This window comes from Terrapene carolina, unplaced genomic scaffold, assembly GCF_002925995.2.
Source record: "Terrapene carolina triunguis isolate 2854851 unplaced genomic scaffold, T_m_triunguis-2.0 Scaffold68, whole genome shotgun sequence".
Classification (NCBI taxonomy): domain Eukaryota; kingdom Metazoa; phylum Chordata; order Testudines; family Emydidae; genus Terrapene; species Terrapene triunguis.
This window is the reverse complement of record NW_020664419.1, coordinates 61,250,172-61,265,940: the sequence shown is the minus strand read 5'-3', so window position 1 is coordinate 61,265,940 and position 15,769 is coordinate 61,250,172. Positions and strand designations below refer to the sequence as shown.

At 42.6% G+C, this 15,769-nt stretch overlaps 1 protein-coding gene across 1 annotated transcript in view; it reads right to left on the bottom strand.

Annotated features, from left to right (window-relative positions):
* The window catches only part of TPH2 (tryptophan hydroxylase 2), a 70,267-nt gene that overhangs the window by 25,349 nt on the left and 29,149 nt on the right, over window positions 1–15,769 (bottom strand). Inside the window, exon 8 of the mRNA XM_026648963.1 lies at window positions 9,443–9,569. Within this exon, the coding sequence (XP_026504748.1) occupies window positions 9,443–9,569 (127 nt within the window). The remainder of the gene's footprint in view (window positions 1–9,442; window positions 9,570–15,769) is intronic.

Genomic DNA, 15,769 nt, shown 5'->3' with positions numbered 1-15,769 from the left:
GTTGTGCCCAATCTGGCTAGACAATGGTTAAACAAATGCACAACTGTGAATACTAAAATGAGCACTTTTTCCTTTCCGCAATAAGATAAAACTCCTACTGACACAGCTGTGTAGAAACATGGATTTTCAGAATCTTTCTGCAAAAAGATGGCATTTGTGCTAATTTTAGTGGACACAACTATGATTATTCCTTTTGGGAGCAATTACTTACTGAAAGATTCCAGACATTAACGAGGCTACCGTGTGGTTTGCAGACCTTTCCTTTACCCGTTATTGACTCAGTCCATACCTTAGAAAAAGTTAGAACAGAAATTCTTGGCGCTGCTCTATGGATGAGCAGAGCAGGCCCAGGTAGCAGTAGTATGTATGAAAGGGTTTTATTTCCCAGGGAAGGCATAGATTTCCTCCTGATTGGCTGGAGTAGAACATTGAGAGGCACATCTTTCATTTAGGCAATCTTTTTATAGTATATATACACAAGCATAGAAAAAGTAGGCTCGGATCTGTTGTTGATATGGTTAATAAATGTTGCAGTGTTAACAGTAAAGGGAGTCTGAGCTGCTATCTCCCTAATCTCCAACTTTGCCTTATACCTACACACTGCTGCAGGAAGACCTCAATTATTTGCACTAATGACTCCGGCTAACGACCGTTGTGAGTAACTGAATCTTGCAGATTTAGCAAGTAAGTATACAAACACAATAAAGAAGCAAGTATGCTGCATCACAAAATGTACTTTGCTCACTTACTTTGACATCTATAGATTCAACTGATAGTAATTTTTAATGTACTGTAGTATATGTTACACAAATAAAGTCTTAGTGACTTAGACATCCACGATACTGATTTGAACATGCACAACGCTGTGACTAAGTGCAAAATTTAAAAAAGTAGCAGTGTGAACATGTATTACATATTCACAGAGCTCTCTCTCTCTCTCTCCCTCTCAACATATATGTGAAGGACAAGGGGAGTTAAACATCCTCCTCCTCATCAGGCCCAAGTGGAAATATTTCTCTGTTCTCCCAGCAGCTGACAGGCATAAGAATCTAGATGAAATCTAGCAGAGGCTGAAAAATTCAGAAGTGATTCTTGTTGACAGGGCAGGGAGTGTTGTAAAGAAGAACTAGCCAGCCCAATACTCATTCCCTCAGTTGAGGGTCTATCAATTGTTTCATATCTTAAATTCTTACTAGAATCCTCTTTGCTCCTGGACTAGAAGAGAGCTGTTTTGACTGGATGATAGTCATAGATTAGCCAATAGACAGCCTTTCCTTTAGATACAGGCCAGTTGTGCCTCTGTTAGCTCAACACCAGATGACTGTAATACATTCTCCATAGAGAAGGAAGCTACAGCCAATTCAGTGCACCCTAACTAGAATAGGTGAGGTCAGCATTCTGCACTGGTTGCCTGTTCACTTCGGGGTCAAACTCAAGAAATTCACTGTGGTGTATAACAGTATCATGCTGCTTGCTTTAATGGATATAGTTTACTCAAAAACCTACTACTCCATGGCATGGCACATGAACTTTGCAGAAACTCTCAGAAGTCAGTCCCACGGGTGAGCTCAGGAAGACAGGGGGAGGGGTTCCACCTCTGAAAATCACTCCTGCCAGAAATCCATCTGACCCTGAAACTGACCACAGTCAGACAACGTGGTAAAATGAGCTTTGCTTTGTTCAGGCCTTCCACTAATGAGAGTTAGCTACCGTTTACCTGGGCAAGTAATCTCATTGCTGGCATTTCCTCTTTTTACATTGTTGGCCTGATACGTGTGTAAGATGTGGAGTATATGTCCCCTGTATTTGATGAGCCTCTGCTGGTCTAATTATACAAAGTCTACCCAGCAAAAATCTCCCTTTCTAAAACTGTGCAAGAAGGGGCCTCCTGGTCTAGTGTTCGGAACACTGGGCTGGGATCCAGGGCACCTGGATTCTAATCTCGGCTCTGCCATTGACTTTCTGTGTGAGCTCAACCTTCTTTGTGCCCATTTCCCTTCCCACACTTTACTATCTAGACTGTTCAAAACAAGGACTGTCTATTACTATGTGTTTATACAGTGCCTGAAACAATGGGGTCCCAATCTCTGTTGGAGCCTCTAAGTACTACTGTAATACTACTACTAATAATAATAATAAGGCAGAGGCATGGAAGAGATCGGGCGCAAGTGCAATTTTTAACTGAAAGGGTCAAATTCCACTCTGATATTCTCTTGTGGTTCCCACTAACTTCAATCCCATGGATATTTGCAGCTCACAGAACTACTAGGAGAGAATTTAACTCTGATGAACATAGTTGAGTTTTTTAAATCTCTGCCGTGGTGGGATCTTCATTTCAACCTTGCAGTCAATAAATATATATATATAATTTTAGAAACAGCAACAGATTTAGAACCCTTCAATTAATAAAACAGTTAAACAATTTTTTCTTTATGGAAGCCATTAACCCTCTAATTTATGTGATTTTTGTGTTTAGAGCCTGGAATTTCTATAGACACTTGTGCAATTGCTGCTCACCGGTGGCTCTTGCTGTGTGCCCTTTTTTCTACAGAATTCTATGGAGTTTACAAAAGACACCCTTCATGCTTCTTTGCTAGCATGATTCCTGCTCTTTACACCTAAAAAGAAAATAAGCAAACAAAACAAAACAAAAAATACTCTATCAAAATACATTAGCCCCCTCTTACCTAATCTGAACTTCAATCTACGCCAGCTAACACCAATGCTGAAGCGGCAGATGTTCATTATTTATGTGCACACCTAAATTATACAAATTCTCACAGAGCTATTTTGTTAGAGTATCTTTTTTTTATTACCACTCTGGCAGAGCACAAACTCACTGTATTAGCTACTGAGCTGCCAGCAAGGACTGTGATTGCAAAATCTGTACTTTCTTAATTATAAGAATGTTTCTCCTGAAAATAAGTAGCCATAACATTTAAACGTTTTGTCAAATCCACACCATTATTATCTTGTAATGTCAAAATATATTACTTTTGAGATTGTAAATTTGTACTTGCAGTTCAATAATTCACTGGACAATTTTTATTATTTTACAAATTATTTTCTTATTTGACAAATTTTATTTCGGATCTATAAACACTGTCTAGACTATTATTACAATACACTGCTAAGTTTCTGTATAGCCTGTACATTTTCAGCCTTCTAAATTTTTTTCAGCATTTTTAACTATTTAGGGCCTGATTTTCATAAACAGCATCTCATTTTTGCAGGAGCAATTTTATATCTACAATGACACCCCAAATTGTGACCCGTAACTAATTTTCAAGTAGTCCTCTTATACATCTACCTACCTGATTACAACACCAAATCAATGCCTTCATTTTACAGTTGGATCCCTGCAACACCTACATGAATCTGATTGCAGGCCTGGGGCCTAAGGAGCTAAACGTATAAATGATTTCATGCACATGATCAATCTATCAAATCTGTAATTATCTGTGGGTGCAGAATTGTGCCTGAAAACTGGAGGCCCATTCAACCATCAGGCTATCAGTCTGAACAATTGCTTAAGCACTTCACAGAAATCTTTACTGCTTACCTTCAAAACAATAAATAATCTTCTATTCCTTCTCTTACTTTTGAATGATATTTTAGAAAGCATAAATGCTTTATTTCCACGTGCAAAGCATGTCCTGCTAGGACTGACCTACTTAGCTTATAAACTACCTAAGCAGGAACCTTGTCTTTTTAAGTGTTTTGCAAAACACATTTTCTCTGCACCCTATAAATAATAAAAACAGCAGCAGCAGTGGCCCAATTCTCCACCACAGTTGCAAGGCTTGGCACAGGTGATTTCACCACATGTTGAATAATTTCTCCGTCTCTACCACAGAGCAGCAGAAGAACTGCTCTGAAGTCCCTACTGCTGCCCTGAAGCTACAGGAACCCATTCCACAGGGATCGGTGACTGACAGAGCCACACAGCAATTGATCCACCAGGCTTGCCTCCTGCATAGTATCCAGAAGCCATTTCTTCCCTCTCCAGCAGAATCACGCCAGTTCCACTGCACCGGGGGCCCTCTGTAGCCAGAGGAGAGAGCAGGATTTGGCTTTTTGAGACTATGGGATACCCCACTTCTAAACTCGGTACGAGTCAAATAAAATCTGGCTTGAACCCTCAACACCATTCGTGATTAAACCCAAACCACTTTGGAATTGGTTTGTTTACAGTAGCTCACTCTCTTGTTTGCAGTCTTAGTCTTTGTATCTCTCACTCTCCTTTCTTTTCCTAATTCTAAATGCTCAATACTTCCTAATCAAAGCCCAACACTGTACCCTGCTCCTGTCCAGAATGAGGAATTTAGCAGGCTGGGCTTCCCAAAATTTTCTTTGAAGTGTAACATTCTCTACCACTTGCAATGAGAGTACCTTTGGTGTTCTTGCTATAGTATTTTTTCTAGTGTCTTGGTATGATTTTCTTAAATAACTGCCTCAGGATTAATTGCTTTTGACTCACGAAGCTTGTTAGATATTGCCACTAAGCATTTGTTTCTCTGCCCATGCATCTCTGAACTAGCATCCTTGATAAAGCATTGTAAGGATTGTAGCAATATTCTAATAATGCAACACTGATTCCTTGAATCCACCGGATCTTTTTCATTTAGACTAGTTCTTTTCTACTAGTTTATTTGCCTGTGCATACTTTAGGAAGGACTTTACATAATGTGCTGCAACTGATTTAGCTGAGAGGCTTGCTGAAATGAGCCACCTGCGAATATTAACAACTCAACTGGAATCCCAAAATGAGAAAACTGCACATTGCAATGTGCTATTAGATTGTTACTCGATGTGCTGTGCAACAGCTCACTTTAGAAAACAAGAGTAACCCACTAATAAGAGGTTATCTTTCTCTTTTAATTCAAAGAGATCTATGCCACCCTTGGAGTGACTGGGAATCTCATGTGGTTTCAGGAGTTCTTTTGTATTCCATTTCTTGTATCTATTGCAGATTTTGCATTTGGATACATTTCCAAATAAATCCAGTTGGAAGCATTTATGCCTGGCCAGAACAGAATAGCTCAGGTTCTTGTACTTCTCAATCAGACAGGCATTGTGGATCATGCTTAGAATTTTCAGCCTCATGCGGTGTAGTATGACAACGTCCTATGCAGTGTATCCCATCATGTGTGGCAGTTTCCTCTCTACTGTCCTAATAAGTTTTTATCATTGGAGGTGCTTGGGCCTTTCCTTTTGTCCAAATATCTAGAATCATGCTCTCTAGCCTTTATCAAGTTGGCTCATTATGGGTTTCTCATCTGAGCCTGTCAAATTTTGTTTGGCAGAGGAGTAGAGTTTGAGTCATATTTACTTCAAACTCTTCTTGCAAATCCTAGTTTCCCTATTTATAGGTGTTCTTGGAAGCAAGATCTCTATAAGAAACAACTTCACTTATTCATTGTGTTGTATATTTTTACTGTGTTTATCCCTGGCAATACATGTTAAGAGTAGCTTGCTTTCATTGATCAGTGGAGTTTTTTGAAGGCTACAACAGTCCCACAGGCCTATGGGAATTTTAGTTCATTGAATTGTTTCATAATGAAAGACAGCTGCCCAGCTTTTAACCCTCTCTTACAACTCAGAGTGAATGAGGATCCTCCGAAATTGAGGTAATGTGCCAGCTCTGCCTATAGGCAGACATACTTCCGGCAGACACTATGCAAGCCTACTGAAAGAGCAGTTACAAGGCAACACAGTCCTTATCTGCAACAGCCCCATTTTTCTTGTTCTGGTTATCTCCTTAGCTGATACAGTGGGCAATTTGTCCTGAATTAGGTGTCTGCTCTTCAGTCTGGACAAAAGAGCTAGGATGAAGCCAACAAATTCAAATAATGTAGATCTTCAATGAGGAAAAGCAAATGGACTAACCCAATGGACCACTTAGTCTATCCTTACTAAGAGATTTCTGAATGGTCATTTTTAATATGCATACATGCAGTATTTTGTATATACATGTATCTAACACACATATATAGACAAATAATATAGTCTGCTTTAAAAAGACTGACTATAACACTGGCTTCATTTATTATTCAGTGGAGAGTAAATCATTTATATTTATAACAAGCAGCTTGAAATTAATTTATGAAACCTCATCATATTAAATTCCTCCAGTTTCAGAAGCAATTCATTGCAGAAGTTTTCTGCACACAGACCAGCAAAAACAGGATACATTGCTTGGTTTCCACTATGCTCTACTATCAAAATGTCAAAATAAATATTACAGAGGAAGAGGCAAAGGTGACAGATTTTCACCTCTGGAGACTTCAAGGTTTAAATGCAACTTCAAGTACGAGACAACAGGAAAGAGTTTAATGGTGTCACTTAGTCTCTAATGGCCATGCCCTTAACTAGACAGATTTGTTGACAAATCTAGGGAAAAGGGGTGGCAATATCTGTATGTACTATGCCTGCTTTGGAGTGCTAACAGTTAACGCTTTCCATCCAAAATATTGTGTGAGTATGTGTGTGTAATATATATATAAATAAATAAAAGTAAAATTAGGTCAGCAAATTAGAAACATGAAGCCATAGTGCTTCAAGCAGTAAAATAGTCTGTTTTAGTGGTTTGTATTTTTACGGTGCTTTATGTGTTAGCAACTTGCTTTCTACACTGCTTCTCTCTTTGTGGAAAATTTATTGGTTTCCTCCCTCCGTAGAACTTCTTAAAAGAGAAAATCCACTCTGAAAAATGACTGTAAAAATGACCTTGTGGGCCTCTTTTGATATTTATTTTCTCTCAAGGATTCATAACACAAATATGCTCAGCTTACAAATAAAGAGGCTTTTTCTAGCAGCCAGAGCTTCAAATACCAGCTGAGAGTAGGATGACCAGACAGCAAATGTGAAAAATCGGAACGAAGGTGGGGGGTAATAGGAGCCTATATAAGAAAAAAAAATCGGGACTGTCCCTATAAAATCAGGACATCTGGTCACCCTAGCTGAGAGTTAAGCTGAGTCCTTGCCTTCTCATGCAGCACCACCACTAATAGAGGTTCAACAGAGAAACCATTTTCACACTGACACCTATAAAATATCAGTCTTTAAAATATGCTCTCAATCACACCAGTGCAGTGTCACTGCCTTTAATGGGCATGGACGGGTGAGTAACTAACTGGAACTTAGTGAACAATTCTGTTGATGTACAAGGAATAGAATCCCACTCACATTCTCTCAGCTGTGTTAGCGCTGCAGGACGAATGGGAGTAAAAAAAAAAAAAAAAAAATCAATAAACTTATTTTTGCCTGTAATACACACAGAATGATCTGCTGAGTAAGAAGGTGCCATTTTTACACAGTTGCTTTTCAGAACAGAACCTCACTTTAAGTTCATGGAAACACCTATTAGAAAATCACCTGTAGTAAACTTCCCCATTTCTGGTCTGAATTCCTGAGTTTTTTCCTCTCTTCCTAAAGCCATTCTCCTTCTCAGTGATGTCTCAGCTGTTAATCTCATTATCTTTTGAAAAAGGTCATGATAAGGGGTTACTTGCTTCATTCAGCCTGTTACTCCAGGCACATTAGTATGCATGCTCTAGGTCAGTTCATCTGTTTCAGTATTTACTTTGAAGCTGCCTAGCTGGAATCTCATTCTGTTTTCTGTCTTAGATCTTTGGCTGATATTCTGCAGCTCACTTTGTTTTCATATGTTTAACCGAGGATGGAAATGTTGTTGTAAAAGTCAATCAATAGCAACTTGGATGTGATTTAATGGATAGAATTAAAGCTGTTCCCTTTGCCTCCCCATGCTGACTGCTGAGAAGTGGTTAGAAGGCCCTATTCTTTCCACCTGCCCTCATGTAGACTCCCACATCCTGATCCTACACGTTATTAATGTGTGTGTGAAAGATTTTTCCCTGTATGGGAGATGACAAGGCAAATTTTAGGAGCTGCAGAAAGAATGTGGTATTGGTCTTCTTGTTGTCGTGTCCTCATACGTTTCCCACCACTCCTGTACAGATGCGACTACTCAATCATGGCACTATGGCAGGTCACTGGAAGAGCATTCATGCTCAAGCAGCTGGTATCAGAGGAAATGGTTCATATTTTGAGGCTCTCTGCCACAGTATTAGGTCTTGGGGCCAGTGATGTAGCCCCACTTGATGAGCAAGTCTCTAGACTGACCAACTCTAGTGTGGAGTCGATTAAGGCAACACCATATAATCCAGGAGTGATCTGCACTGGGTGATATGCACTCAACTGGTGGAAGACGGAGCACATCATCGGCAGGTTCGTTCTTTATTTTTGTTTTCCATAACTGAGCCCTTGGTGACAATCTTAGGGGTTTAATGATGGCAAGAAAACTTTGTCGTGACTTCAGTCCATTCAATATTGGTGTTATATCGTACTACCACTTTCCCATTTCTTATTACTGTGATGCTACAAAACAAAGGAAGACGTCAATGACGAGAACTTGCATCCAAGCCTGGACACCAAGAGTCCTCCTTGAGACTAGTGCTTTCTGTTCTCTCCATAAACGTTGAAGGACTGACAGCTTCTAAAGAGGCAATGATTGCTAAATGGTACTGGTGATTCACTAGGCTCTCTTCCCTCTCACGTGTCATCTTTCACAAGAGGATTAAAGCCAAGGTCCTGATCTTTTGTGGCCATTAAAATCTCATTACATATCTCACAGGAATGAGGGCGTTATTTCCAGTTGCCTGGCTAAATTCTAACTTGGGCATTTACCTTCTGCCTATTTAAAGTTCTCTTGTAGGTTCATCTGCATATGAAATTTTTAGATATTGAAAATATTCATGTTTGTTGAGTTATCTGAAGAATATGTTTTACAAAATTATTTATAGTATTTGTTTTACAGGGATAAAAAATGAAGGGTACAATAAATTAAAACCAAACTATAAAATGGATCAAAGCATCTTGTTATTAGACGTGCCCTAGGGGGAGTATCAGCAAAATACATTCATTCTAAATTCATTAGTCCATCATATACTATATTATATTGCACACCTTCAAAACAGATCAGAAAGAGGGAAACAGACAGTGGTACCACTAAGGGCCACATCAACTCCCCTATATACACACACAGCTCCCAGTTAGGAGAAGTTGAAGCTGCACGCACATACAAAGGAAGACATTTTCCCTAAAAATGTCTTAGTTGCTTTGTTTCCAGAACCTGAAACAGGAATAATCAATGTTAACTAAACCTTGAGCTTAGGTGGTACAATAGAGAAATATCAGAGTGTTACAAAGCATCCAGTGACTATATGCTTGTTCCCGCTCCTATTAAAGACAATGGAAAAATATCAATGACTTCAATAGGAGCCATATAAGGCCTTGTAATTGTAATAGCACAGTCGTCATCTGAAAACTGAAGAATACATTTTAGAAGCCATTAGACAACTCTTCATTTTGTAACCAAAGAGAAACATAAGTCAGGGAAAAGATGCAGCGGTTGACTCACAGTAGCTAGTTTCTGAACTTCTTCATCAGATGCTCCCAGTGAGGCTAGTCCTATTTCTTGTGAAAACTGGGCAAACTTGGGATCAGCAAGTAGAGGCACATGCCCCAGGAGTTCATGGCACGTATCTCTGACAGGAATCAGAAGGAGAAGAGAATGTTACACATATAGAAATAGCATTAGCTAATATATTATCACTGAGAGCAGTTTGATACAAGGCATTCTATACATGGTTACTGCCCCTCAAACGTACATGTACCATTAATATTCTTACAATTAAATATTTCTATTGCAGTACCAACACACTCAAATGTATACAACTCTATATAGATGAATGCATTTGCTTTTACAAATAAATAGATTAAGTTATTCGTTATATTACCATTGCACCTCGGAGCCCCCGTCATGGACCAGGTCCCCATTGTGCTAGGCGCTGTACAAACATAGAGAAAAGACGGCCCCCACTCCAAAGAGCTTACAATCTAAGTGTCGATTATCCCCACTTGCCCCTTAATCTCACCAATCGCTATCAAGTTGTCAGTAAGCGTCTGAGCATTGTGTAACTCGGCCAAGAGGGCAGCAAAGACCTAACTGCCCAAAAGAAAAGAAAATCAAGCCCACCCACTGATACAATTTTCACCAATTCTGCCCAAGTGGAGTGAACCCGGCACTACAAATAAATAAACAGATAAATAAATAAAGTCTCAGCTCTCTTGGATTCAGCTCTCGAGCTCTGTGTTTTGTTATTTGGGGTTGAAAAATATGGTTGTGAAATTGTCCTGTTTCTGTTTGGATCCTCTTGCTGGGTACAAAAGTGATTGAACACACACACACACACACACACACACCTGAGATCCCATATTGAAATTTAGACCATAAAACATAATGGGCCAGATTCACGGCCTGCTTTGTGCCACTAGTGGCATAAACCTATCTCCCCCTACCCCCCATCCCTAGGGAATCTTCAGGCAGTACAGAACTGCCATCACAGCTCCTACAGCACCTCCTGTCTCCACTGCAGCACAGGAGGTCCCTGCACCTAGATGATCCTCAGCTGCTGAAATAGCTTCAGGCTGCTCTGTTGTGTGATGGGAAATGTACTGGCACTAGGTTGGCTTCAGGATTAGGGGCTTAAATTCACTTTTGCACCCTTCTTCAGTTTTGCACTAAACACAGCTTAGCCAAAGCAGAGAATCTAGCCTGTTTCAAAAAGGCTTGGTGTCTGCTCAGCCATGGATCTTTTGAAGTCCACAACTGGAGGTACGTTAGTCACCACAAAACCCAATAACATATCCACAAATAAAGAGAGTATGTACAGCATCTAAAAAAGCTCTTACACAGATCTGAGAATGTTCAGTATATTTGCTTCCAAAAAATAATGGACCTGGTAGTAAAGTTCAACTTAAAATCTAATCTGACATTTCCTTTCCTTTTGTCTCTTTAAAGATGTTTCTTTTTTTATTGTGGCTGTAAACAAATGTTTTAAAGGCAGTGAGAGAACGTCAGGTTTTTGCTTTCTATCCAAAATCATCCCATTTGTCTTTTATAAGGTATGTTTTGTGCTAAATGACACAGAATCTGACATTTCAGATAAATCACAAAAAGAAAAAACTCCTCTCTATTTAATTTAAAGGCTCCTATTCGTAAGCACTATTCTTCACCAAGATCTATGTGGTGTCTGTCCCAAGGTAGAAAGTAGTTCCTGTTTTCACACAAAATAATGTCAACATTTTTGTTACTCTCTCCCCTCCACCCCAAGAGTTCATTGATTCAGTTGCATTTTCTGGCCTGTTATCCCAGATGTCCTCAGTCACAACAGCATAACTCAGTATTGGCTGGACAAGCTGTATTCACACTGCCCCCACTCACTATTGCTCCTAGTGGGACAAGCCTAGGTCTCTAGTTTTGTAATGCTATGCATGTACACGACTGGCTAGTTATATGATACAAAAGAATTAGAATCTCACTTTCTTTATGTCTATTTTATTTGTATACACTTTCCTATGACAACATGGAAATATGCCCTAGGTATTACCAATATAGTTGCAGTCTTAATACCCAACATTCATAGCCTGGTCTGAGCATTCACTGCTTGCAAAACCAGACTGGTGATGTCTCCTGGCCAACTGAACAATGTTCCAGATTCTCCTCCAGCACTGAGTATTGCCTTGAAATGTTACTTTCTTCTGAGCACTATAGAAGAAATTGGCAAATTGGGGAGCTGAACATGAACACAATAACTTCAACACCCTGGATTGTGATTGTGAACTGAGCTGATTTCTAGATTACCACCAGGTCAGGTGATCTCTATGCAGGGAACATGGATACATTCAATCCACAATGACAGCCCACCATTTCTGCTCTACAAATACAAAACACATATGCAAAACCAACAAGGAGTCCGGTGGCACCTTAAAGACTGAGGGCTGGTCTACACTGCCGCGCTAGTTCAGCGGCTGGGGATCGAAGTTCCGAGTTCGATTTATCGCGTCTGGTCTGGACGCGATAAATCGAACCAGGAAGTGATCCCCGTCGACTGCGGTACTCCAGCTCAACGAGAGGAGTACCGCGGAGTCGACGGGGAGCCTGCCTGCCGCGTGTGGACCGTGTCTGAACCGCGGTAAGTTCGAAGTAAGGTATGTCGAATTCAGCTACGTTATTCACGTTATTTTTGAAACAGGCTAGATTCTCTGCTTCAGGTTGGTGGGCTGTCTGTAAGCAAGGACTGACCTGCCTCCCAAGGTCTGTGAGAGTGAGGGATCGTTTTCCAGGATAGGTTGTAGATCATTGATAATGCGCTGGAGAGGTTTTAGCTGGGGGCTGTACATGATGGCCAGCGGTGTTCTGTTATTTTCCTTGTTGGGCCTGTCCTGTAGTAGGTGATTTCTGGGTACCCATCTCACTCTGTCAATCTGTTTCCTCACTTCCCCAGGTGGGTATTGTAATTTTAAGAATGCTTGATAAAGATCTTGTAGGTGTTTGTCTCTGTCTGAGGGATTGGAGCAAATTCGGTTGTATCTTAGGGTTTGGCTGTAGACAATGGATCATGTGACGTGTCCTGGATGGAAGCTGGAGGCATGTAAGTAAGTATAGGGGTCAGCAGGTTTTGGTATAGGGTGGTGTTTATGTGACCATCACCTATTTGCACTGTAGTGTCCAGGAAGTGGATCGCTTGTGTGGACTGGTCTGTTAGTCTTTAAGGTGCTACCGGACTCCTTGTTGTTTTTGTGGATACAGACTAACACGGCTACCCCCTGATACAAAACACATATGATACAGCTGGCCAAAAGCAGTAGGAGACATTGGAAGAGTCGTTACCCTAATGTAAATATGAGGTAAAGTAGAGCTACACCATTAAGAGAATTCCAGGTCTGAGATGCACAGTTACTCATTCTCCCCCAAAGGCAGAACATTTGCTGCTTTAGCAATCCTAATCTCCCTCTGTTTCCTACAATATCCCAGGTCAGCATGATTAAAGCACCAAAGTCTGACCACCTCATTTCCCGGATGACAGCTGCAGCATGAACAAGCGAACAATGAAGGATGGAAGAGGTAATGGAATACACAGAAGCAACCATCAGGATTGAGGCCCTTACTATTTCTAGAGTCAGGAACAGACTATCCAGTGGGAGGCCATGAGCACAGCCAGAGGCACTAATGCACAGACCCCACAGGAATCTCTGAAACTCAATGTCCAGGAGAGAGCACTCCATAAGGAAGACAATATCCCACAGTACCTCTATTGAAAAGAAGAACTTCAGTGCTAAGCTCCCTAGAAAGCAACCCGGCATCTTTTTTCCCCCCTCAACTAGTGCAACCTGCCTGCAAAGGATGCACCGATGCAAACCAATAGAGGTGATATAACCATTTGCTGAAGTAACATGTCCCAAAGTGCTGAACTACTCATTCCATCCAGGTGCCAAAGTGCCATGCCTTAAAGAAGGCTCCAAATCATCATAATCTTCCAGAGGTGCCAGTGAAGCAGGGCCCAGAAGCAATGCCAGCACATTCTGAAGCTGTGATGTACCAATCCTTGGCATGGGGGCTGTAGCCATGCTGAAGCATCAAAATATAGGGTGACCAGACATCCCATTTTTAATGGGACAGTCCCGTATTTAAGCCCTCCTGCAGGTGTGCCAACTTTTTCTTAAAAACGGCCAAGTTGTCCCATATTTTCTGTCCCCCCACCCATCAGTCTGGTGGGTCCTGCTGCTGGCTGGATGCCTGCTCTCCAGCCACTCGCTCACCAACGGTGACAATGGGAGTGGGTGTGCAAGGCTGGTGGCGGGGCAAAGCTGCAGAGCAGGGCCAGCCACTCCCCCTGCTGGTCCTTTAGCAGAGCCCCCACTGCGTGCCGGCTCTCTGGTAGTAGGACTCCGCCCCCCATCCCGTTTCCAGCTGGCACTGGCTGCGCGCTGCAAGCTGCAGTAGCTGGGGAGTGGTGGCAGGTGCCAGGCGGCAGCCAGTTACATGTTGGCTCTGCTGACGTGCTCCCCCTCTCGTTGTCCTCTCCCTGCTTTGCCCCTTCACACACACACACACAGAGCTCTGGAGTCGGGGGGGGGAGGGAAAACGATTTCCAGCCTGTTCACGACTCAAACCTGCAAGCTCCACAGCAGCCCCCTGGGCCGGGGCTTAGCACCCTCTTCACCCACCCCCACACACCCAGGTCCTGCCCCCTGGGAGCGCGGGGCTGCTCTGTCCCCTAGGCTCCCTCCTCTGCCAAGCCACCTCTCTGGCCAGGGTAGCTGAAGTCCCTGCAGTCAGGTTCCCTGGGTCCTGGTGCACAATGCATCCTTAAGGCTTAACCCCCTCCTGCCCGTGCTGTAGCCAGGGGACAGGAGGTGGCTAGGGGTTATGTCGGTGGCCAGCAGCAGCCTGGAGGTGATAGCTGCCTTTCGACACTGTGCAGGCAGGAAGGGACAACTGCTTCCAGCCACACAGGAGTGGTGAGGGTGGGGAGAAGAAGAGATGAGCTCTGCAAAGACACAGGTCAGGTCATCCCTTCCCCCCCTCCTTCTCCCCTGCTGTTGGAAGCAGCTCCCGTCCCTTCCCTCCTGCACAGTGCCGAAAGGCTGCTGCTGGCCACATTCTGGTGTGAAGCCTGGCAAAAATTTGGGGAAGGGGGCATGTGACCCTGCATGCCCCCCCCCCATGTTGCCTCGGGAAGACATGGTGCCAGGTGTCAGGAGAGGTGGGTCCGTCCCGGGGCCCAGCCAGGCATGGGGGATGGAGAACGCCAGGCAGGGAGGATTGGTTGGTCACCACCCCTGTGTGAGCGAGGAGTATGGGTGTGTGTGTGTGTGTGTGTCACCCCTCCCCGTGTGAACCCTAAAGCCTTAAAAATAAGAAGGTGAATAAAAAGAATCCAACTACGCAGTATTTCTTTTTTAACGGGGGCTCAGTCAACTTGATGTTAATTTAAATATTTGTATGATTGATTGCCGTTGAACTCACTTGACTACGAGTAATTTTACCAGGTGTCCCGTATTCAGCATAGGGAAAGATGGTCACCCTATCAAAATGCCAAGCCAAAATAGTTAAACTAAACTGCAACAGAGCAGCTTCAGCACCCGGAGCTCTCTAAAGCCCCAAAGTACTAACTCTTAATAGAGATGTTGGGGTTATTCTGAAGTGCTGATGTGTCCCGACACAGGCAGTGAAGTGCCAAGACTCCGTAGACGCACAAGGGCCATTCTGAGCATACAGAGCTGTGCTCAGCTCCACTTCATTGTGGTGATAGGCTGAGGCTATTATGGAAGAAGAACTTAATGTGCTGAGGGCCAGGGCATCAACAGTGGTGCTAGGATCCCAATGCAATGTGAGACTGAGTTACTGCCACATCAAGGACCTACTAAGGCCTTTTTTGACCAAAGATAACTATGCACAGAGGCCTCGTGTGCTGATGGTCTGAGGCATTAATTTGTCAAGATTCTAAGACTTCAGAATAATGATGACTCACCTAGGGCCTCTCAAAGGTACTGAGGAATGGACACCACCAGAGTTATCAAGGGCCTGACGATCACAAAAGCTCTGATGCCTCAAGTCACCAAAGTATCAAAGGCCTACTGAGACCTTGTCTGATGAGTCAAGGGCTGCTCCATTTCAATGATGCATTGAGACACTGACAAACTGATTCATGAGAGTTCTGAAGTTTGATCAGAGATCCTAATACATCGAGGGCCATGCCAAGATCCTTACTGAAGGTCTGTGGGCGGCACCAAAGACCCAAGGCCTGTGATGAGCAGAAGCCCATAGTGATACTGTTGTGCCCAGGGGTCACTGATGTCAGGAAGCAGCACAAGTCTAGCCCTATCCCCAACATACCAG